Raw genomic sequence first — 23460 nt, forward strand, 5'->3', positions numbered from 1 at the left:
ACAGCGTTCCAGGCATTATAGAACGCTGGTTCATCATCGGACATAAACACATTTGCTGTAACTTTACCGGTTACATTTTTAATGCACTGAAAGTAATGTTTATATAAAGCGGTGTCAGATTTATTAGAAAAACAAAATGCAACGGGATATCCGTTTCCAAACTCATCCACCACAACTATAGTATACAACTGAAAATTATACCCATTTAACCCATGAGTTCCGTCTATACATACTTTATCATTTCCAAATTTCATTAGTAACTCTGACTGAAACTGTGTCATTATGATTAGACAAAAATCATCTTTTGTAAAACTTTGAACATTATTGTCACTGTTTCCCTGTTGTTTAAAATATATTATTGGACTTTCATCACCTTTCGCTATCATCTCTTTTACCCAAAGATTAACACTTATTAAATCGTTTTCATGTCTTTTGGTAGCATATGATATATTATAATCTCTTTTGATATTATGTATGTCCTTTTTTTCAATTAAGTGAATTCGTTTTATACTATCACTTTCAACATTTGATGATCTGATGTCTTCTAAGATTTTATTAACTGGTACACCCAATGATAATTTCCCTAAAAACATAATTAAATTTTATGAAGTTACATAATATTGGATCTACAAGTATGGGAATTTCATTGTAATTATTGCAACAATTTAGTATGACCAAATTACCTGCTATCTTGCTTCGATCTTCAGCAAATAATCTCTGTTTTCCTATTTCATGTGTATGTGAAAGATGAGTATTACAATACTGTACAGTAAGTTTGGAATTTTGTAAGTGTACTTTTATATTAGATGGGCATGCATGGCCAATTTTTACTGTACCACAACTTTTTGTAGATCGATGGCCCTATTTTATTAAAATATTAGTTTAAATAAATGTGTTTCATGTTCAATTGTATTGTGCTAAAATATAACATTTTTAAATAATAAAATATTTTACTTTTCTAGTAGTTCTTTGACTAAATGATCTATGGCAAAAAAAGTACATATATTCTTTATCGGTTGATTTTTTGATTGAAGTAGTTTTTACAAATTGACAAAATTCTTTTTCCTCGATAGTTCTTTTCCATGCATTAAAATCTATATAATTTTTAAAAATAACCAATGTAAAAAATGTTATTGTAAATTACTTAATATATTTACCTTTACAATGTCAGCAAGTAAACTTGGAGGTCAATTTTCAAAAAATTCACAAATAAAACATTGTGTTTAGTACACAGGAAGATAAAACAAATATTTAAAATTAATAATTGAGCTACAAGTAAACATGGATAGGAATCAGACTTGCTTGTGTAGAAAACACGTCAGTATTAATACAAATATGTACTTAGAGGCACTTCACAAAACACTTCATAAAAAATGTAAACGCTTAGATCTATTTTACTGGTTGGTAAATTTTACATCAAGCTACAATGTTCTTTATAAAGTTAAGAAAATTATATTATGTCAGAGTTGTATATTATAATTGTAACCAAAATGTATAACTGACCAATAGATATTCTCCCCATATTCAATGATTTTAATTAATTGCAGTTACAAAAATCATTAATTTGCCCAGCCTTGGTAAATAGTACATACAGATTCAAAATATGATAAAGTAAAAAAAAATTAACGTTCACATAATGAATACTTTATACTGATAAACTGATCCAGTCATCCGGTCATCGACAGTTTCACAATAAAACAAAAAACACAACATTTCTCCAGGTACTTATATCGTTATCCTAGGCAGAATTAAACAATATTAGACACAAATAACAAAATTACGAAGTACGATATTGTCAGAGCACATACATACAACACCAACAATGTAGTAATAAATTAGTTTACCTTCTATATTTTCAAAATGTAGCAATTTTGTCTCAATATTTACATTATGTATACTCTGTAAATGAACAATCAATCCAGACATTGATGAAAAGGATTTTGGACATAACGAACATAATGATTGACGCTGTACATTTTTCATCAAATGGCTTTTGACATGCTGAATCAAAACCTTTTTTAAGTCAAAAGTTTCGTTACAATCATTGCATGTGTACAAGTTACGTTTAATAACTTTAGTTTTTTTTAAGTCTTTATGTTTAATCCTCATATGCTTATTAAAACCTGAAATTGATTGAAACTTTGCTTCGCAAACTTCACAGGAATACATAATGTTGTTCGTAAAAGTTTAAACTTATAGAACTTTATTTAAGTGAAGTAAAAGCAAATTCAAGTTTCAGACTTTCAGTTGAAATTTGAAAAACAAAACATTGATATTCTCGTTATCATTGTCATCATAGTTCGCCTTATCACAGTTTCATGAGATATGACGTCATGAATTCTACAAAAAAATTTTCCTGCTAAGAGCCATTCGTAAAATTTTTTGTCGGATCTATATCCGTGACGTCACTGTTATCTATGCACGTTTCTGTGATACCACGGTCTTGGAATAATAGGTCTGGCAACGCGACCCTTGAATGGTGTTTTTATTACGGTAAAAATCCGGATCTAGCGCAGTGCTGCGCTCTAGTAGTTTATTATACGAACGCTAATGTATAGAAGTATATAATAGATGGTACACTAAGCACTTGAATTATATATATACTTTTTTTGGATATTTAGTAAATAAAGATAAGACATAAACGATATAAGTTTTAACTTTTAAAACTAAACAAAAATAATATTATTGAATTAGATATTTTAAAAGTCTTCTTTGTCACTATATTTATGATACTTTTAATTCATTTAAAATGCCCCAGTTATGTGGTTTATGTAAACAAAGTACTGAAGGTATTACTAGTTTTGTGGTGACTAGTAAAAGACTAGAAACTTGGAAAAATGTTTTTCAGGGATTAAGTGTCGGACAGAGAATCTGTGAAAAACACTTTTCATCAGCAGATATTGTTAGAGAAAAAATTGTGAAAGATTCTACTGGCAATATTTTGATTAAGGTAAAAAGTTCTATAGGTACCTAGTTAAAAGTTAAAATATATTATTATTTTTTTAAATCATAGGAAAAGTATAAACATGCTACTATTAGGCAAGGAGCTGTTCCCTGTGTGATTAATGTATTTTCTTCTTTCGAAGAATCCCATAAAGATACAGATGATGACATATTGGCTACTCCACTGTCTCCACTTGTTATACCTGTAATGGTAATAATGTATTGATATAAATAAGTTATTAGTTAAGATCATCTAAGTAAATTCCTTCGGTGAATTTTGGCCAAATTTCAGAATATCAAGTTTTATACTTAGTTACTTAATGTGGGCTCATTTTTTTTTCTATTACTAAAGACAATTTACAATCTTTACAATAAGCAAATTTGATGTATTTTCATAAAATAAAAAAGTATGAATAACTTGTTGAGGAAGAAACCCATTGTTAACACCTCCGTTACTAATTTAATAGATCTCTAAACCATTTACGCTTTACTCTGCGAGGTGGGTTTTTTGGGAGGGTGATGGCGTACAAAGTGATAATAGGGTAGGAACCTATTGGTATGCGCGCTTAAATTTTGGTGGAAACATTTGCACATTGTTTTAGCTAGTTCAGTGGTATAATGTAGGTACATAAATAATTATTCGAGCTTAAAATTATTTGTTTTATATTATTTATTTATTTGAAAAAAATTCTTAAACTGAAAAGCATTGAAGGAAATTTATTATTTACTTTATTAGGGACTAGTTTTACCAATAAAGTTTGTTGTATTTGAAAAATTGAAATATAAAACATTATAATATAATTTCACATTTTTTCTAGAAACAATACACAAATAAAAGGCTAGCCAATTCTTCCTCAGATTATGTTCTATGTGTACATAAGAATGATGTACCTACTCCAACTGCAGATGTGTTTGATCAAGTTTATTGTGGCACAAATAGTGTAACTATGCCACTAAATTGGTCAAAAATACTGCCTGCCAACAAAAAAATTGTTATTTTTAGCAAAATCTTAATAAATGAAGAATCAACGTCTCCTTACTTTGAAAGGTCAATTAGTGTGGATGAAGATTTAGTTATAGAATGTAGGTATCTTAATAAAGTTTTTAAAAATGAAATACTATTGGAGCAGTCAAATTTTACAAAAAGTTTAGAAGGAATTCAAAATCTTATTAAGAAGTTTGATTCAATTAATATGTGTAAAGGAATAAGTATACCGGAGGAGCACAGGAAATACAAAACTAAAACTACTTGCTTTGATGTAGATGGTCGTTTCCGACATATAAACTGTTCAATAGTTAATAATTATGAAAAAATTTTGAAAATTAAAAATTGTAAATACTGTACAAAAGTAGGTTACATTATTCAAAATAAAAAGTATAAACATACTAAACAAAAATTGTATAGAATACACATACAAGTAACACCAAGTAAATTAGACAAATTAAAACAACTACGAAAACAAAGTCAAATAAATATTCAATTGAAAAAAAAATTTAAAAATAGATTGTCAGAATTAAAAACTAACTTTCAAGTATTACAAAATAAATTCAAAAATTTACAAGAAGATTCAATTTCTCAACAATTAATGCAATATAATATTCCATCTAATCAACAATTATTAATCAAAGAAATAGTGTCAACAGCAAAAAAAAAAAATCCAAAAGGAAACAGATACACGGAAGAATGGATAATACTTTGCATGTTACTACATATTAGATCACCTTCTAGTTATTATTTTATGCGTGAAAATCAGTTACTGCCATTGCCATGTACAAGGACTATGAGAAATTATTTATCTATCATAAAATCATCATGTGGGTTTGACAAGAAATTTTTTGATCTCTTTGCGAAACACTTAGAATCAAAAAAAGATTTTCAAAAACATGGTTTATTGATTTTCGATGAAATTTCATTACGTGAAAGCATTTCAGTAAATACTACAACACTTAAATATAGTGGTCTTATAGATTTTGGTGATGAAGAAGGCTTAACCGATTTACCCAAAGCAAAATGTTTAAAAGATAAAGCTACTCACGGTTTAGTTTTCTTATTTCAACCTTTAGCAGATTCTTACACGCAGCCGATTGCTGTATTTGCCTCTAAAGGTCCAGTTAATGGTTTAACATTGGCACAGTTAGTAATAAAAGCAGTAGTCTTGTTGGAAAATGCTGATGCCAAAGTTCATGGCCTGGTATCAGATGGTGCACAAACCAACAGAAAAGTATGGGCTGAACTAGGTATAAGTGGAAATTTGAACAATTGCATAAGTCACATAGAGCATTTTGTTGACGAAAATAGACAATTTTTTATATTTTCTGATACCCCACATTTGTTCAAGAACGTGAGGAATCGCTTACATAATAATAGAGAATTGATGGTAAATATTTAGTTTTAATGTGTACATTACGTCATTACTCATAAACACTAGTTACAGTGTTAAAAATGTAAAATACTCAATTTTTATATATTAGATAATATATATGTATTAATATATTATACTATATATTTTAATATATATATTAGGTTGTTGTTAATAATTTAAAGTAGGTACCTATTAACTTAATTATGAAAAAATGAATCTATAATTTCTTATAATTACAATTATAAAAATTATTTGTAATTCAAAATAACAAAAATAAAAAGAGAAAATTAGTATTTTGCATCTAAGTCATTATGTATGCATTTTATAGTTAATAGTTATATAATATATATTTATTCAAATTTTTTAAAGGTCGATCCAAACGTTGGTCTAATAAAATGGGAGCATTTTGAAATTCTTCACAAGGAAGATAAAAAAGTTTGTGACAGTCAATTAAGAGTTTGCCCTAAAATCACAGATAATCATTTACAACTGTTAAATACATGCTTGAAAATGCGTGTTCGCATTGCAGTTCAAGTAAGTTTAAGTTCAAGTAAACTAAACTATTGAAGAGGTATTAATTGTAAAAAAATATAAATGAATATAAAATAGACATATTCAGTTAATTATTAAAGTGTACTGTTGTATGTTAAGGTTTTAAGTAAATCTATGTCAGATGGTCTAAAATTCTACCAGAAACGTCACATTTCTGGACTAGAAGATTGTGATGCTACTATACATTTTACAATGATTATGAACAACATGTTTGATGCCTTAAATGCTAAAAGGCCATTTGAAGGAGTACGGCCAGGGTCAAACAATTTTCAAGTTAGAAATAATGTGTTTACGTGTGCATATGCATAGCTCATGCTTGTTTTTGGATTTTGTAGCTTGATGTGTTTCAATGTTGTTATATTTAGTTAGTCATATTGTGCATCTATGTTTATGTAACATATTTCATTGTTGTGACTTGTGTCAAATTATAATTTGCAGTATTTTAAGCTTAGGTATATTTACAGCATCATTGTTTTATTTTCATTTTGTCATTTTTTGCACATGTACAACTATGTTGTGATATATTCATGTGAAAATTATCAAAGTCAAAAAATAAAACAATAAATTACCTACCTAACACAAATGTGGCTTTATTAAGAAACAATGTAAGTATAATTGTTCTCTCTTTCTTCTGTGTTTAAATATTCAGTATTTACATCCACAATGTATAATCTCTTGTAAAACTATAGCTTAGATAGTTACTGTACTTTTTACCACTTTTGGATGTTTAAACTTTAAACAACTAAATAGTAACACAAAATTTATATTGCTTATAAATGTGTATTTATTATTAACAATACAAAATTATCATTTCTTATAGTATAAAAATAATATAATTATTAACATCTAGGTTTTAACTAATTCATTGAAATGGCTTGATAGCTGGGAAAGTAAAATTTTAACAGGAGAAATTACAGAAAAATTATTCTTGACCAAAAGTACCGCAGAAGGTTTGCGAGTTACTCTTAATTCCACTATAGCTATGACAAACTATTTAGTTGAAAAGTTTGAATTTAAATACATCTTAACCGGCAAAATAAATCAAGACGCGCTTGAGGTATTTATAATCACTTTCAACAGTAATAATTTTAACCTACTTTATCTAAATCATATGCATTTAACTTACTTTTCATTGAACTATAGAGATTTTTTGGAACTGTTCGGATGGCTTCTGGTGCAAATGACCATCCAGCAACACCAACTTTTCTACAAGTTTACAAATTACTTTCTATATATGCAGTTATAAAACCACCCAAATACGGTAATTGCACAGTTGATTCAGCTGACCCAGCAGCTCATTTAATAAGATTATCAGATATTAAACAAATATATACAAATACAGAATCAAAAAGTCTAACTGCACTTCAATATTTGAAAAATAAATTAGATGATTTAATTGATGATGGAAGATGGGAATTTATTGACATAGTGGAACATGATTATGCGTACACACCTGTAATTGACTGTCTTAAATATTATATAACAGGATATCTCTGTCATCAATTAAGCAAAAAAACAAAATGCCAAATATGTAAAAATGCATTTATAAGTACGGCATCTGGAAAATATTATCCTGAAGCTGATCTAATTAATATTAAAACAAAAGGAAAACTAACATATCCAAACATGATATTTTATAAATTGATAAGTGAAGTAGAAGATTGTTTCATAAAAAACATTAACAGTCCAGATGTCTTTGAAAAAACAGTAGATGACTTAATCGACCATTATCAAACATTTCATTTCCCTTGTCCAGAGCATAAATATGACATTCTTGCATTTTCAATAAAATATTATTTGAATATGCGAATGAAGCAGTGGTCAAGAAATGAAAACCGAGAAACTATAAAAACAAATGCTAAAAAGAAAAAACTGTCTAAATTTTGTACCTCATAAATTTTGATTCAAAAAATTGTATTTTATAACTATATACCTACCTATCTTGCTTGAGATAATAATTTTTATTTTACATTTGTACCTATATAATAATCAAAAGTCCTATAACAAAAGTGTTTAATAAGTATTTAACTTAAAAAGAATTCAAATAATTCAAGTACCTGCCTAGTAACAAAGTACTGACAAAAGCTACACACAAATTATTTTATACATTTACATTATATATTATTATTAATTACTATTTTAAGACTATAAATAATTGATATACTATAACTATATAATATAATATATTATTATTAACATATAATATATTATAATATAATATATAATTGATGTGTTTAGTGCATCATCTAGTTTTAAACAATTAATATACAAACGAGCGTCGGATTTAAAATTAAATCACTAGAGCGCAGCAAAAAGCTAGATCCGAATTTTTAGTGCGATATCGACCACAGTTTTTTGTATAGATAACTCTTGAGTTGCATAGGCCTGTGTGATACTATTCTGAATTATCAGCAATAAAATAATATTGATATTGTGGTGACACGACCGGTATCACCACTCGCTATCACGAGTCAGCCCGGCCCGGCGGTCGTAGTTGTTTTTATATTCTCTTTGTATTTTTTTGTATATATGTTCCGTGATTTATTGTAAACTTCGCGAATTATTTTCCCCACCGACATTTTCGACGGTCAAGCTACCCTCGAGCTTTAGTCCCGCGATTTTGTCCGTCACTCTTTTTTTCGACGCCCGACTCGTCAAAACCTTTTTTGTCTCGTCTTGTTTTAAAGTTATACGCTTCATCTGCACACCTACGATTATATCCGTGTTCCGCACCACGAACGTGCTCGAACCTCTTTTGAATTGTTTCTTTTTTTAACGTTTTTTTTTTGTTTCGTAAAATCATAAAATAAACTCGATACGGACCACGTATTCGCTTTACGCTGAATTTTACTGTGTTTTTAATTACTCTCCTCTGTTTTTCCTACGCACGAGTAGATTGTTGGTCGATTACCGGGTCGTAACACTTCGCGCCCCGACGTAATCACCACATTGGTGACCTCAAGTCTCTGGTAGTTTTTTTTCGCCGAAGCTCTTCGCACAAAGTTTTCGTCGTAGTATTCAGACGTATCCACTTCAATCCGTTATCCCCACGTGGTCAAGACGCAGTATGGTTGTCACGAGTGATTCGGCCACGCCAGTGAACGTTCCGGTGGTAACGGTCACTACCAGCCCGATGATGATTGCAACAACCTCCTCGGGTCAAGCGCCGATGGTGACAAGCGCTGAAGTTACTTCAGTCGCAAACGTTCGTCTCCCGGGTTTTTGGCGTCACGCGCCCAGGCAGTGGTTCACGCACGCAGACGCAGTATTTCACACCAGCCGCGTGAAATCCGATATGTCGCGCGTCAACCACGTGCTGGCATCGCTGGACGACGAAGGCATCCGCGCGGTCTCCGACTTGCTCGGCATCGACGTTTAATACAATCTGGTACGAGAACGGCTCATCAACACATATCTAGCGCCACAGGCCGCTCGCTTTCAGTCTCTCGTCCAACCCGGAGGCATGGGAGATCGCACGCCATCCCGACTCCTCAGAGACATGCGGGACGTTTATCCCGAAGGTATGTCGGACGCGACACTGCAGCAGTTTTGGTTGGCCAAACTACCAACGGCTGTACGCACCGTTATCGCGGGTTTTGCCGGGCCACTTTGGCAGAACGAGCGGACCGAATCTTCGAAGCGTGCGATGCCCGAGAGGTCGCGGAAGTCCAGACCACACCTGCACGTTGCGCCGCCGTTTTCCCGCTGCAACACGACATGGGACCAGCTCCAAATACCTCGGCACCCTCACGCATCCAGTCAACTCTCGAGACGCGCGTCCAATCGCTCGAAGCCACGATCGCGAATTTGACCGCGCAGCTTTCACAAATGGCGTCAGCTCAGGCTTCACAGCCAACGCCATCGAACCGCGCTCCTTCCGCGCACGCAGTGCAGTTTTTAACGCCCGCACCAGCAACGTCTGCCGCAACCGGTTGGTGCTACTACCATTCGCGCTACGGCTCCGACGCGCGAAAGTGCCGCGCTCCGTGCACCTACGGGCCATGATTAAAAATTGAGGGGGCGGCGGTGTTATCTGAACACCTCGCCGCACCTCATTCACACGACTTTTCGTCGCCGACCAACACACCGGACGCCGATTTCTAGTCGACTCCGGTGCCGAAACCTCTCTCCTTCCCGGTTCCCCTTCAAAATTTAAAAACCTAAATAATTCTTCACTTTCGACGCTAAATTTAATCGCCGTAAACGGCTCACAAATCAAAACCTACGGGCCCAAACAACTGCAGCTCGATCTTGGTCTAAACCGCGTTTTCACATGGACTTTCGAACTGGCCGACGTGGGACGACCTATCCTCGGAGCCGATTTCCTGCACTACTATGGATTACTAATGGATATCCGACGCAGCCGTCTCGTCGACACCTCACACAGATTTTCCGTCAAAGCCGCGCTCGCTCCAGACACAGCACCGGCCGTAATTTGCGCCATCACACGACCGACGAAGTGGACGTCGCTGCTTTTGGATTTCCCGGAGGTGACACGCGAATCGCCCGTGCCGGCCAAATTTTTACACGGTACAGTGTACGAAATACTTACTAACAGCCCGCCGCTTTTCGTGCGTCCCCGTCGACTACCGGCCGACCGGCTAACGATAGCCCACCGCGAGTTCGAATTTATGCGGCAGAAAGGTATTTGTCGACCTTCCTCAAGCCCGTGGGCCAGACCGCTATTACTGGTGGCCAAAAAAGACGGAACGTTCCGCCCTTGCGGTGACTATCGACGACTGAACGCGGTCACCATCGCCGACAGATACCCGTTACCACATTTACACGATTTTACGTCGAAACTCGCCGGGAAAGCAGTGTTCACCAAACTCGATCTCGTACGAGCGTATCATCAAGTGCCTATCGCCCCAAAAGACGTTCCCAAGACCGCCGTCACGACGCCTTTCGGTCTATTCGACTTCCCCGTGATGTGTTTCGGGTTACGCAACGCCGCGCAGACTTTCCAACGACTCATTAACGAAGTTTTACGCTGCCTGGATTTCGCGTTCGCCTATATCGACGACGTACTCATCGCCTCACGCGACGAGGTCGAGCACGAGAAGCACGTTCGCGCAGTTTTCGACCGCTTCCAAAAATACGGCATCGCGATCAACCCGGTCAAGGGTGTTTTCGCAACGAACGAGATGCCTTTTCTTGGTCACGTCGTCGACAAGAATGCTTGCCGGCCCAATGCAGAACGCGTCGCAGCTATACGCGAGTGGGCACTCCCGGAGACCAAGAAGCAGTTACAACGTTTTCTCGGGTCAGTCAACTTTTATCATCGCTTTATTCCGAACGCCGCCACAATGCAAACCCCGCTATACGAAATGACGAGCGCTATCAAAAAACAAGACGGTCGCCTCAAATGGTCAGCCGAATCGCGCAGCTGTTTCGACGTTTGCCGACAAGCACTCGCAGACACCGCACGTCTTGCGCATTTACGGTCGGACGCAGTGTTGCGCCTCAGCACGGACGCATCGAACATCGCCGTGGGCGCCGTGCTCGAACAAAAGGTCAACGACCTGTGGCAACCGCTCGGTTTTTTCTCTAAAAAGCAATCACCCACCGAGCAAAAATACAGCACGTACGACAGAGAACTCCTCGCCGCGTACCTGGGCACGCGACATTTCGTGCACCTCATTGAAGCACGACACACAACGTTATGCACGGACCATAAACCTCTCACGTATATGTTTACGCTCAAGACCGAGAAAATCGTCGATCGACAGGTTCGACAGATTTCGTTTATGTCGCAATTTTTTCACGACGTCGAATACATCCAGGGCAAGGACAACACAGTCCCCGACGCGCTATCAAGAATCGAAATCGCCGAAAGTACCGAGATGCCGACTCTACGACAATGGGCCCTCGACCAGGCCGCCGACCCGCAGCTTCAGCAGATCATCGCCGACAACACGACGAGTTCGTTACGTATTCAACCGCGCGAATCTGCCGATGGGGTAATATACGCGGATTACTCAACAGGCAGCGCGCGTATGTTCGTGCCGTTTATTCATCGTCGTCGTGTTTTCACCGCGTTGCATGGGCAAGCACACGGCGGACAACGCGCCACTCTACGTCTTATCAAGTCAAGATACTGCTGGCCAGATATGAATCGAGAGATTAACAGGTGGACACGTTGTTGCGAACAGTGCCAGCGCGCGAAGGTAAATAAACACACGTCGTCTCCGATCACGCCTTTCGCTCCACCCGAGCGCCGTTTTGGACATATTCACGTTGAAATCGTCGGACCACTTCCGCAGTCGAACAATTTCAAGTACCTGCTCACCGTCGTCGACCGATATACGCGCTGGCCCGAAGCTTGGCCAATCGAAAATATGTCAGCTTACGCCGTCGCGCAGTTGCTCACGACTCAGTGGATCGCACGTTTTGGCGTGCCCGACATCATCACCACTGATCAGGGTCGACAGTTCGAGTCCGAACTTTTTCAAAAACTCATGGCGACATTCGGCATTCAGCACGTGAGGACTTCGCCTTACCACCCGATTGCCAATGGATTGGTAGAACGTCTTCATCGAACGATTAAGGCCGCGTTAACCGCCCACGAGTCGCCTCACTGGAGCACCGAATTACCGATCGTCCTTCTCGCGCTGCGTAACACAGTCAAGGAAGACATCGGACATTCACCAGCCGAATTGGTCTACGGCACGACCTTGCGACTCCCAGGAGAGTATTTTCACGCAGCACCTCCCGAGCCGAGACCACTGGAGCTGGTCGTCGCACTACGCGAGGCAATGGGGCAACTCCGATATACGCCGGGTGCGAACCACGCCACCCGACGCGCTACGTTCGTACCAGCCGACCTAAGTCAGGTTAAGGCACTATAAAACATGGGTATGCTACGCCGCCATTTTGCGACTCAATTATTAATATCAACAATGATAAAATAAACGCGGGCAATTTCATATTCACATTTCACATATTATTATAATAATAATAATAATAATAATAACTTTATTGCAACCATAACATCTTTACATATTAAAACAAAATAATAAATATAGGTAGGTATGTATACGTAAAAATATAAATTAATAAAATATAAATTATATGAAAATTGACAATGTTGCAGCACTCCCAAAAAGCAAGCTTGTGCTGGGAGAGCCAGTTCTTAAAAGAATTTCAGTTATAATAAATATATTTATAGATTACATAAAATAACAGTAAAAAGAGACTTAATAAGACTTATAACAAATATATAAAGATCATAAAATAGAATTATAACAATATAATAAAGAGGCAATAACATAAATTTAAATATAATCTAAATCTAATTTTTTTATACATTTTTTAAAAGAAGTAAGATCCTTAAAATTATTTATATTAATATTAAATAAAATACATAACTGTAAACCAATATAAAATGTACTTTTTTGACCAAAAACTTTAGTACAATTTGGTAAACATATACCTATTAATATTTTGTTTAAATCTAGTTTTATATTCGTGATCAAATATTGATATTAAATGTTTGTGTTTATAAAGATCAATCAAAACAGAGAAATTATAAATAAAATTGAAGTTTTTTAAATTTAGAGACTCATATAAAATGATAGTGCTAGTTTGAACGGGTAAATTAAATAAAAATTTAATAAGACAATTTATAGTAACTTTTAATCTGAATAAATGTATATTATAGGTTCCTCCCCAAATCGATAAACCATATGAATAGAAAGATTGTACTAAGGTTAAATAAATAATTCTTTTATAATAATTATTAAATATATATCTAGTATCTTTGAATATGTAGAAGAATTTACGTAAATTGTTATTCATAAAATTTATATGCCTATCCCATTTTAGCATATAATCAAGAATTAATCCCAGATACTTAATTTCTAATACATTTTCAAGATTAATACAATTACAACTACAGGTTGAAGTGAAATTAGGTATACAGTTTAATGAATGAACTATTAAATTATTATTTGTACAATTATTGGATGAAAAAAGTTCAAAATTAATAAATTTAGATTTTGTTAAATTCAATTTTAATTTATTCTTACAAAACCACCCATAAACGGTATTTAAAATATAATTAGCTTCATAATAAAGATTATTTACTGTTGGATTAGACACTAAAATGGCAGTGTCATCAGCAAAACTAAATAATTCAATATTAATATTTGTTTTTATATTCAAAAGATCATTAATAAAAATTATAAACAATAATGGTCCTAACACAGTACCTTGAGGAACCCCACAAGAAATGTCTAAAGATTCACTAAAAAAATCATCAATTTTAACTCTTTGGGTTCGTCCACTTAAAAAGGATTTAAAAAGGTTATTTGCAACTCCTCTTATACCAGCCTTATCTAATTTCTCAAGTAATATATCATGGTTTACACAATCAAAAGCTTTATGAACATCTAGGAAAATACCTAATACTTTATAGTTTTTATCAATATTTTTCCGTATAAAACTATCAACCTCAAATAGCGCGTCATTTGTCGACATCCCGGTTCGGAAACCAAATTGTTTTTTGGAAAAATAAGATTTTGTATTTAGGAAGTTTACTATTCTGACTTTGATACATTTTTCAAATATTTTGGATAAAGTTAGAGATAAAGAGATCGGTCGATAATTTCCACATAATAATTTATCACCCGATTTAAATAGAGGTATAACTGTACATTTTTTGAAGTTTGAAGGATATTTACCAGTTAATAATGATTTATTAAAGATAATTGCTAACGGTAAGGAGATAGATTTACGTACATTTTTAAGTAAATAATTTGTCACACCGTTCTCATAAAAAGAAGTATGATTCTTAATTTTTGAAAGGAGTGCTTCAATTTCATTAGCGTCTATTTGTTTCAAAAAAATACTGTCTTCAATAATATTATTATTAAATAAGAATTTATCAGAATTATTATAGTGTTCAATTCCTAAATTTGAAGCCACATTTACAAAAAAACTATTAAGTTCATTGCAAATATCAACTTTAGATTCAATAACAATACCATCTTTATTGATTATCCTATTAATTTTACTCGTATTTTGATATGGTTTACCTGTGACCTCGTTAATAATGTTCCAAACCTGTTTCGTATTTGATTGTGCGCGATGTAGTTTATTTTGATAATATAGTTGTTTAGACTTTCTGATTAATAAATTTAACGTATTTCGATAAGAAATGTAATATTGTCTAAAATTTGAGTCAAAAGGCCTAGTTCTTAATTTAGCGTATAATTTTTGTCTATTTCTGATAGAGGTTATAATACCAGTTGTAATCCATTCTTTAATTTTAAACATTTTTTTAGATTTATACTTAATATTAGAATACGTAGAACAATTTATAAATTCATTAAGTTTGGAATTAAAAACTTCGATCATAATATCAACATTATCATAGTCCAAGCATGAATACCAATTTTCTGTTTTAATTAATAAGTCTAAATGACTAGTATTTATCATATCAGATTTTAAGGTATATGAGGGAATATTTTCATTTGTGTATAAATCCGATAACATTAAGATAGTCGCATAATGATCAGTAATATCACATCTTAGTATATATGAATTAACTTTATTAATTTTAATGTTTTTGATAAAAATATGATCAATGCAAGATCCCGAAAAATTTGTAACTCTCGTAAAATTATTAATACAAGGTAGGTATCCATTTCTAGCCATAATATTTAAATAATTATTGCTTTTATTTGAATTTTTTAAGATATTTATATTAATATCACCACAAAAAATACTTAAAAATGAATTATTTATTTGAGATAAAAATAAGTCTAAAGCAATAATAAAATTATCAAGATCGTCATTTGGAGATCTATATATACAAATTAATGAAAATATTAAGTCATCGACTTTAATTATAAGCTGCATAGAATTACAATTTAATAAAACTTGTTTATCGATTTGTACTATATTTAGAGAATCTTTAATAAAGATAGTAACACCATCACTTTTATTCAAAGTTCCTACAGAGTTGATGGTTTTATAACCATTTAAATTAAAATCAAAATCATTAATGAGCCATGTTTCACATAAAACAATAATACTAAAAAAATATTTTACTGTACTAAGCAATGCTGTAAGATCATTTATATGAGCATTTATACTACTGATATTTAATTGAAAAATAGATAGATTATTATTAGGAATTAAAATGTCAGCTATAGAATCAATATAGGAGCAATTTACATTATTAACATTTAGATAATCATCAAAATTAAACATATTATTCATAATTTAAATACTAGTTAAAAATACATTTACATACATACTAATTATAAGTTTTGAATGTCTTGAGATGATTTAATTTTAGTTATTTTGGATTTTTCATCTTTTCTCACGAGAATATCCGCATTTGATAACCAGACGAATTTATATTGTTTATCTTTCGCAGCAGATCTTGTTTGAGCAAAAAGAGCTCGCTTTGATTTGGTAAGACGTTCATTAACGAAAACCTTTTCTACCGGCCATTTATTATAAATTTTATCAGTTGTTAATTTCATAGATTTTACATTTCGGATTAAATTTTTTCTCATATCAAGAGTATCTAATTTTGCCAGTATAATATTTTGCTTAGAGTTAAAAAAGTTAATTCTATTAGCTTCAAGTACCTTCAACTCCGTGTTTGTTTTTTTCCCAATTTCTTCAACAATCAAAACACAATTTTCATTGGTTGTTTTAGGAATACCTGATATTTCCACAGTAATTCCTAAATTATGCTGTTCAATTTCATCTACTTTATATTTCAAAACCGCAACTTCATCAGATAATCGTTTATTTTCCGTGATAATTTTCTCATTGACAATCTTAATATTTTTTAATTCACTAACTAAATAATCAATTTTATTACTAAAATCATCGAATTTTGAACTCATAAAAGATACGGATTTAGTTAACTCCTCAATATTTTTTTCCATTGAACTTATTAAACTTAATTCAACACCAGATGTTTGTGGTTTTGGCGATTTAGTAGTCTGGCATTCAGAACAGGTAAATCTTGCTTTAGTATTGTTAGACATTTTTTTATAATTTTGCTCAGAATAGCCAGTACAATAAAAGTGAAGAACTTTTTTGCAAGTAGAACACTCGAGTAAATCATCCTTATGAGTTGATGTCTCGAGACATTTAGCACACGTAAAATGCATTGTAAGTGAAACGTAAAAACCGAATTATAAGATAACTAAACAGAGATAACGGAGCACTAACGTTACAAAACTAAAGACGACTAGCTCTGGTGAAATCCAGATAAGAACTNAGGAGCAATTTACATTATTAACATTTAGATAATCATCAAAATTAAACATATTATTCATAATTTAAATACTAGTTAAAAATACATTTACATACATACTAATTATAAGTTTTGAATGTCTTGAGATGATTTAATTTTAGTTATTTTGGATTTTTCATCTTTTCTCACGAGAATATCCGCATTTGATAACCAGACGAATTTATATTGTTTATCTTTCGCAGCAGATCTTGTTTGAGCAAAAAGAGCTCGCTTTGATTTGGTAAGACGTTCATTAACGAAAACCTTTTCTACCGGCCATTTATTATAAATTTTATCAGTTGTTAATTTCATAGATTTTACATTTCGGATTAAATTTTTTCTCATATCAAGAGTATCTAATTTTGCCAGTATAATATTTTGCTTAGAGTTAAAAAAGTTAATTCTATTAGCTTCAAGTACCTTCAACTCCGTGTTTGTTTTTTTCCCAATTTCTTCAACAATCAAAACACAATTTTCATTGGTTGTTTTAGGAATACCTGATATTTCCACAGTAATTCCTAAATTATGCTGTTCAATTTCATCTACTTTATATTTCAAAACCGCAACTTCATCAGATAATCGTTTATTTTCCGTGATAATTTTCTCATTGACAATCTTAATATTTTTTAATTCACTAACTAAATAATCAATTTTATTACTAAAATCATCGAATTTTGAACTCATAAAAGATACGGATTTAGTTAACTCCTCAATATTTTTTTCCATTGAACTTATTAAACTTAATTCAACACCAGATGTTTGTGGTTTTGGCGATTTAGTAGTCTGGCATTCAGAACAGGTAAATCTTGCTTTAGTATTGTTAGACATTTTTTTATAATTTTGCTCAGAATAGCCAGTACAATAAAAGTGAAGAACTTTTTTGCAAGTAGAACACTCGAGTAAATCATCCTTATGAGTTGATGTCTCGAGACATTTAGCACACGTAAAATGCATTGTAAGTGAAACGTAAAAACCGAATTATAAGATAACTAAACAGAGATAACGGAGCACTAACGTTACAAAACTAAAGACGACTAGCTCTGGTGAAATCCAGATAAGAACTATTATACCTATCATCATTGAATATTCATTTCACGTTATTTTTCATAGGCCATCGTTCTGTTCCTTTTCTAATTTCTGTGTGGTATCGACTATTGTGTGGTTTATTATTTGTATGTGCAGCTTTGAGATAAATATATTATTCACTTATATTATTCCAAATATAGTTATTATGGGAGCATGTACTGCTCCAAATTGTAGTAATTCTCGGAAAAACAAAATTAAATTGTTCCGTTTTCCTCGAGAAAAAACCAGGAGGGACAAATGGGTTCAAAATTGTAGGCGAGATAAGTGGACACCAACAACTCATTCAGAACTATGTGAAGTAATTATGTCTAAAATATAAATATTGAGTAGTTATTTATAATAAATAGGTAATAAATAATAATGTACCAATTAATTTTCATAAATGTTAAAATTAATAATATAATATAACAAAGTAGGTATATAACATAGTAGTTAATTATATTTTGTAATTTATTTCTGTTATAGTATAGTATAGTTAATTATATTTAGTTAGATATCTACCTAATAACAATTTATAATCATTATAGTTATATATTTTTGAATTTAGATCCACTTTGAAAAAAGTCAGTTTGAGTTGCATCGTCAGGATGGGATTGTCAAACTTAAACCTAATACCATCCCAACTCTTTTTGATGTGCCAAATCCACCTGCTAGACTTGACACCAATAGGAAATCTGTTTATAAGGTATTTAATATTCATACATATAATTTTATGACTTTTTTAATCATTATAACACTATGCAATATGCATATTGTGATTCATACAAAATATTGACAACTAACTTACAACACACTTGGCAAGTTATTACATTACATACAAAAACCTAATACTTAAATATTAAACATTTTATAGAATATTGTGTTAAAAATAAGTTGTGATATTAACATAAGGGACATTTTTATGTTAAATAATAAACATTTAAGTTAATTTTATCTCAAATTTAATAACTAAAAAAGTTTATTCCCTCTTATATACTAAAATATTTGTTTGCAATTTTTGTGGTTTTAACTGTTTAAGTACTTATTAGGTATTAATGATTTACTGAAAGTTCAGTTTTTCAGATCTCATATTTCATATTTTTATCATCATCATTACCTACTCCAAATTATAATAGGTAACTCTAATTTTTTTAGAAAACTGTAAAGAAAACCAGTACCATTTCTTCCTCAACAATTATAACATCTTTGAGTCAACCAGATGCTTGTGTTAACATAACTCACAATTCAGCTGTAAGTAATAAACAATTTTAAATATACTGATTAAGTAGGTAGGTATGTAAGAATATTTTTTTTTAGTATGGCAAAAATCATTTCTTCTTATTTTCGTGTCACAACTGCTATAGTACGTCATATCAATTTTTTACTGAAAATGACATTAAAAGTTCAGTTTTTCAGATCTTATGTTTTATCATCATCAATACTTACAAATTATAATAACTAATTTTTCAGAATACTGCAATGGAAACAACTAACATATCAACCACAACAACTATGTCGTCGAGTCAATCAGATGATTGTGTTAACATAACTGACAATTCTGTTGTAAGTAATGTACAATTTTAAAAATAGGTACGGCACTAGGTACTGCTTAAGCATATTAATTAAAATCAAAAATGATTTCTGTAACTAATTTCTATACATTTTAAATTAGAATATTTTTTTTTAGTGTGGCTAAATTAATTTTTTCCTATTTATATGGTTATTATTTGTATTACTTATTTTATTATCTGAAAGAAATATTAAGTATTCAGGTCTTATATTTTATCATCATCACACTCCCAATTGATATAATGTTAATTTAAAGTGATACCGAAGTGATATTTATTAGACACATTTAATTCTTAAATAAAGCTATTTTAAGCTAGGTATTCGTTATTTTAAATTAAATAAATAATAGTCATGCATTAGTTTATTATAAATTACTCATAATAAGTTTAATGTGTATAAACCAATACCAAAAGCTGTAATATATATTCATATTTGTTTTGAAATAGAATGATGAAATTACACGTCTCCAGATGGAAAACACAAATTTAAAAAACGTAATTGAGGAAAAAGATGCTACATTAAGTTCTTTTCTCAATGATGATCAGGTTGCAGCTACCAAAAAAACTCCACGAGAATGGTCAAAGGAAACAATCATTAAAGGGTTAAAGCTAAGATTTGCCCTTGGAGTTCATGGATACAAGTATCTACGAGATACAAATTACCCTATTCCTGCTTACAGTACATTAACCAAACGGCTTCGTGAATTTAAATTAAAATTTGGTATTTTTCATGATGTACTAGAGTTACTCAAGCATAAAGTTCAATCAATGGACAGTAATGACCGTTTCTGTGTTATGAGTGTTGATGAGATGGAAGTAAGTAAGCAACTTAGTTATGACAAAAATAGTACAGAAACATTCGGATTTATTACCCTCGGTAATGATAATATGCTGGGTGGTAAACTTCTACTAGTAATTATAAGAGGACTTAAAAACAAATGGAAGCAGGTTATTGGTTGCCATTTAACTGATAGCTCCTTAGATAATCAATCATTTAAACAATTTATTCAACAGTGTATTGAATCAGTTGAAAGCTGTGGAATACATGTTTTAACTTTGTCATCTGATATGGGAAACACCAATAGAGCCTTGTGGAGTTCATTAGATGTTAAAGTGAAGAAAGATGGCATTCGAAAAAATACATTTGACTTCAACAGTCATAATATATTTATTATGCCTGACATCTGCCATCTTCTGAAGAACCTAAAAAGTTCTTTATTGAAAAATGATATTATTTTACCAAAAGAATATTGTGAAAATGAGGGTCTGTCTTCTCAAGTAGTGAAAGGAAGTTTTGTGGTCTCACTGTGGGAATATGAAATAAATTCAAACAAAGAACTAAGATCATTGCATCATCTAAAGCGAGAAGATACGTGGCCAAGTAATTTTGAGAAAATGCACGTTGGTGCTGCAATTAGATTTTTCTCTTTGAAAACCGCTGCTGCTATTGAATTAGCTGTTAAATTGAATGTACTGCCATCAGATGCAATCACGACAGCACATTTTATTCGATTAATTCAGGAGTGGTTCAGTTTGACTACAATGTAGTCACTACATCTAAAGTAAGAAAAACATCAATTACCAAACGTAATAAGGAAAAGAAGTATGACTTTCTTCTGAAAATAATTACAATAACTGAAAATACTGTTTTTGGGCATGGCTGGAAACCATTAAATGCAGGAATAATTATGGCTACTCTAAGCATAATTGGAATTTGTGAAACCTTGTTCAATAACGGTTTTGATTTTGTTCTCTGTCACCGATTAACTCAAGATGCAATTGAGAATATTTTCTCACAAATACGGAGAAAAGCTGGAGCAACACCAACAGCCTTTCAGTGTCTACAAGCTCTAAAACTTATTTCAACGTCTCAGTTTATTTCAGATGTGGATCGAAGTAATTATTGCAATGATAATGATATTTTTCTAATTGATTTTTTTAAAAAAACTGGACAAAGCAATGATTCACAATGTAAAAGCAATAATTTATATTCTTCTGTGAACAATTTGAATAACATTCCATCAGAGATTTTTGTCACATTACATAAAAGTAAATTGATTTCCCAGTTTGAAATATATGAATTGAATCATTTATACCATTTAGGAGGAAGCATAACAAATCATTTATTAGGAGTAGGTTGTAATGATTGTTGTGTATTTCTCCAGGATAATTTACCTGATAACCAATTTTATGGTGCAATTAAATTCTTTAGTAACACATTGAATAAGGGAGGACTTAAAGTACCTTGTACAAATTTATTGTTGCTTATTTTACATTGTGAAATTTTCTATAGTAAATATAAAATGTTTATTTTAAGAAATTCATGTACTGAGCTTATTAAAAAAATTATATCAGATATTGATATAATTTTTCCATTGTGCTCTAAAGGTTGCAATATGAAACAAAGAATTGTTGAACGTTTTTTTTGTATACGATCATATACTGCAGTCAATTTTTCAGTTGACTGTAAAAAAAGGAAGAATATGTACGGTACAGCGTCTGCCAAAAAAAAAAATGTAGCATAAATATTAAATATTATTTGTTCATTATAAGTTTATACTTTATATTCTATGTTATTTATCAATATTTGTTTATCTGTTTGTTTATAATAAGAATTAAAGACTGATTATTTAATTTTGTTTATATATATACTTATGTACTTACAATAGTCATTAACATAATATTTAATGTCAAAAACATGTAGCACTAATGTATATTTTGACCTCCTAAAGTACCATTCGTCTTCCAGAAATATGAATGGGACAGAACACATTTTTTACTTCAGAAAAAAAAGATAGCTATTAGCCATGATAAGGACCTTTGCTATTTTTAGGTAGGTCACTGGGGAGAATAGGATACTATAATATATTTTGTTAGTTATATTAATATTTAAATTTTAAAGTTACAAAAATTATTCATTTCACTGATACGATTATGAGTGGGTACATTTTCTTTATACTTCACTTAAAGAAAAAAACTGCAATTATAAACTATATTTAAAAACAGTATTGAAAATATAATTTTTTAATCAATGCAATCAAAATATTGTTTTAACATTAATTAAGTTCTAATATTTATATATATATATTTGTTTAATGACTGTATGAAGGAGAAGTTAAAATTGAAAGCAATTTGAATTGTGAACATTGTGAATGCTTTTATAAGACTGAATTTAAAATATACATAGCACATACCATTAAAATAATTAAAAAAAGTATTTTAGTATTTAATATTAAAAAAAAGTAATTGAATACTTTTACTCAAATATTTTACAACACTGCTAAGTGCTAATTACTTATTAAAATCCACCTTATCATAATAAGTAATTTTCTCTTCACTATTATCGTCTTTAAGAACATCAATTGCTTCATTTAATATATTTAATTTTTTAAGAAGTTGTCCATTTTCTTGTCGTAGAGTAAGAAGAAGCTCTTTTTTTCTCTCCATATTTAAGTCATTATAGTAAACAAATGCTCCATCTACATCATCAGTTTGAATATTATTCATCTGAAAAATATTCGTTAATACAAAGATGTTACCATAAAAGGCATATTTTATTTCTAATGCAACATTTTGTAACATACTTTGTTCATTATAATTCTGTCTTCAGTTAGAGAAGTAGTGAATTAAACTATGTAAGTTGACTAGCTGTAAATGCAAATTAAATGTGTATTTTAGTTAGGTAATGAGAGTATTTACCAATATTTAA

At 31.8% G+C, this 23460-nt stretch overlaps 3 protein-coding genes across 3 annotated transcripts; all 3 read right to left on the reverse strand.

The window, feature by feature from the left end:
• Positions 1-1160: 1160 nt before the first annotated feature.
• LOC111042992 (zinc finger protein 778-like) lies at positions 1161-2424 on the reverse strand. The gene is made up of 2 exons (XM_022327755.1): positions 1845-2424; positions 1161-1738 (listed from the first exon to the last, which is right to left on the reverse strand). Exons 1-2 carry the CDS (start codon positions 2167-2169, stop codon positions 1734-1736), a joined length of 330 nt encoding a protein of 109 aa, XP_022183447.1. The 5' UTR covers positions 2170-2424; the 3' UTR covers positions 1161-1733.
• A 13699-nt stretch (positions 2425-16123) lies between these two features.
• On the reverse strand, positions 16124-16993 carry LOC111042989. Its single transcript, XM_022327751.1, has 2 exons — positions 16733-16993; positions 16124-16654 (listed from the first exon to the last, which is right to left on the reverse strand). The coding sequence occupies exons 1-2, from the start codon at positions 16991-16993 to the stop codon at positions 16124-16126; spliced, it is 792 nt and encodes a 263-aa protein (XP_022183443.1).
• Positions 16994-17202: 209 nt separating this feature from the next.
• Positions 17203-18072, reverse strand: LOC111042990. Its single transcript, XM_022327752.1, has 2 exons — positions 17812-18072; positions 17203-17733 (listed from the first exon to the last, which is right to left on the reverse strand). The coding sequence occupies exons 1-2, from the start codon at positions 18070-18072 to the stop codon at positions 17203-17205; spliced, it is 792 nt and encodes a 263-aa protein (XP_022183444.1).
• Positions 18073-23460: the final 5388 nt, after the last annotated feature.

The sequence above is a fragment of the Myzus persicae genome, unplaced genomic scaffold (genome assembly GCF_001856785.1).
Source record: "Myzus persicae strain clone G006 unplaced genomic scaffold, MPER_G0061.0, whole genome shotgun sequence".
NCBI lineage: Eukaryota > Metazoa > Arthropoda > Insecta > Hemiptera > Aphididae > Myzus > Myzus persicae.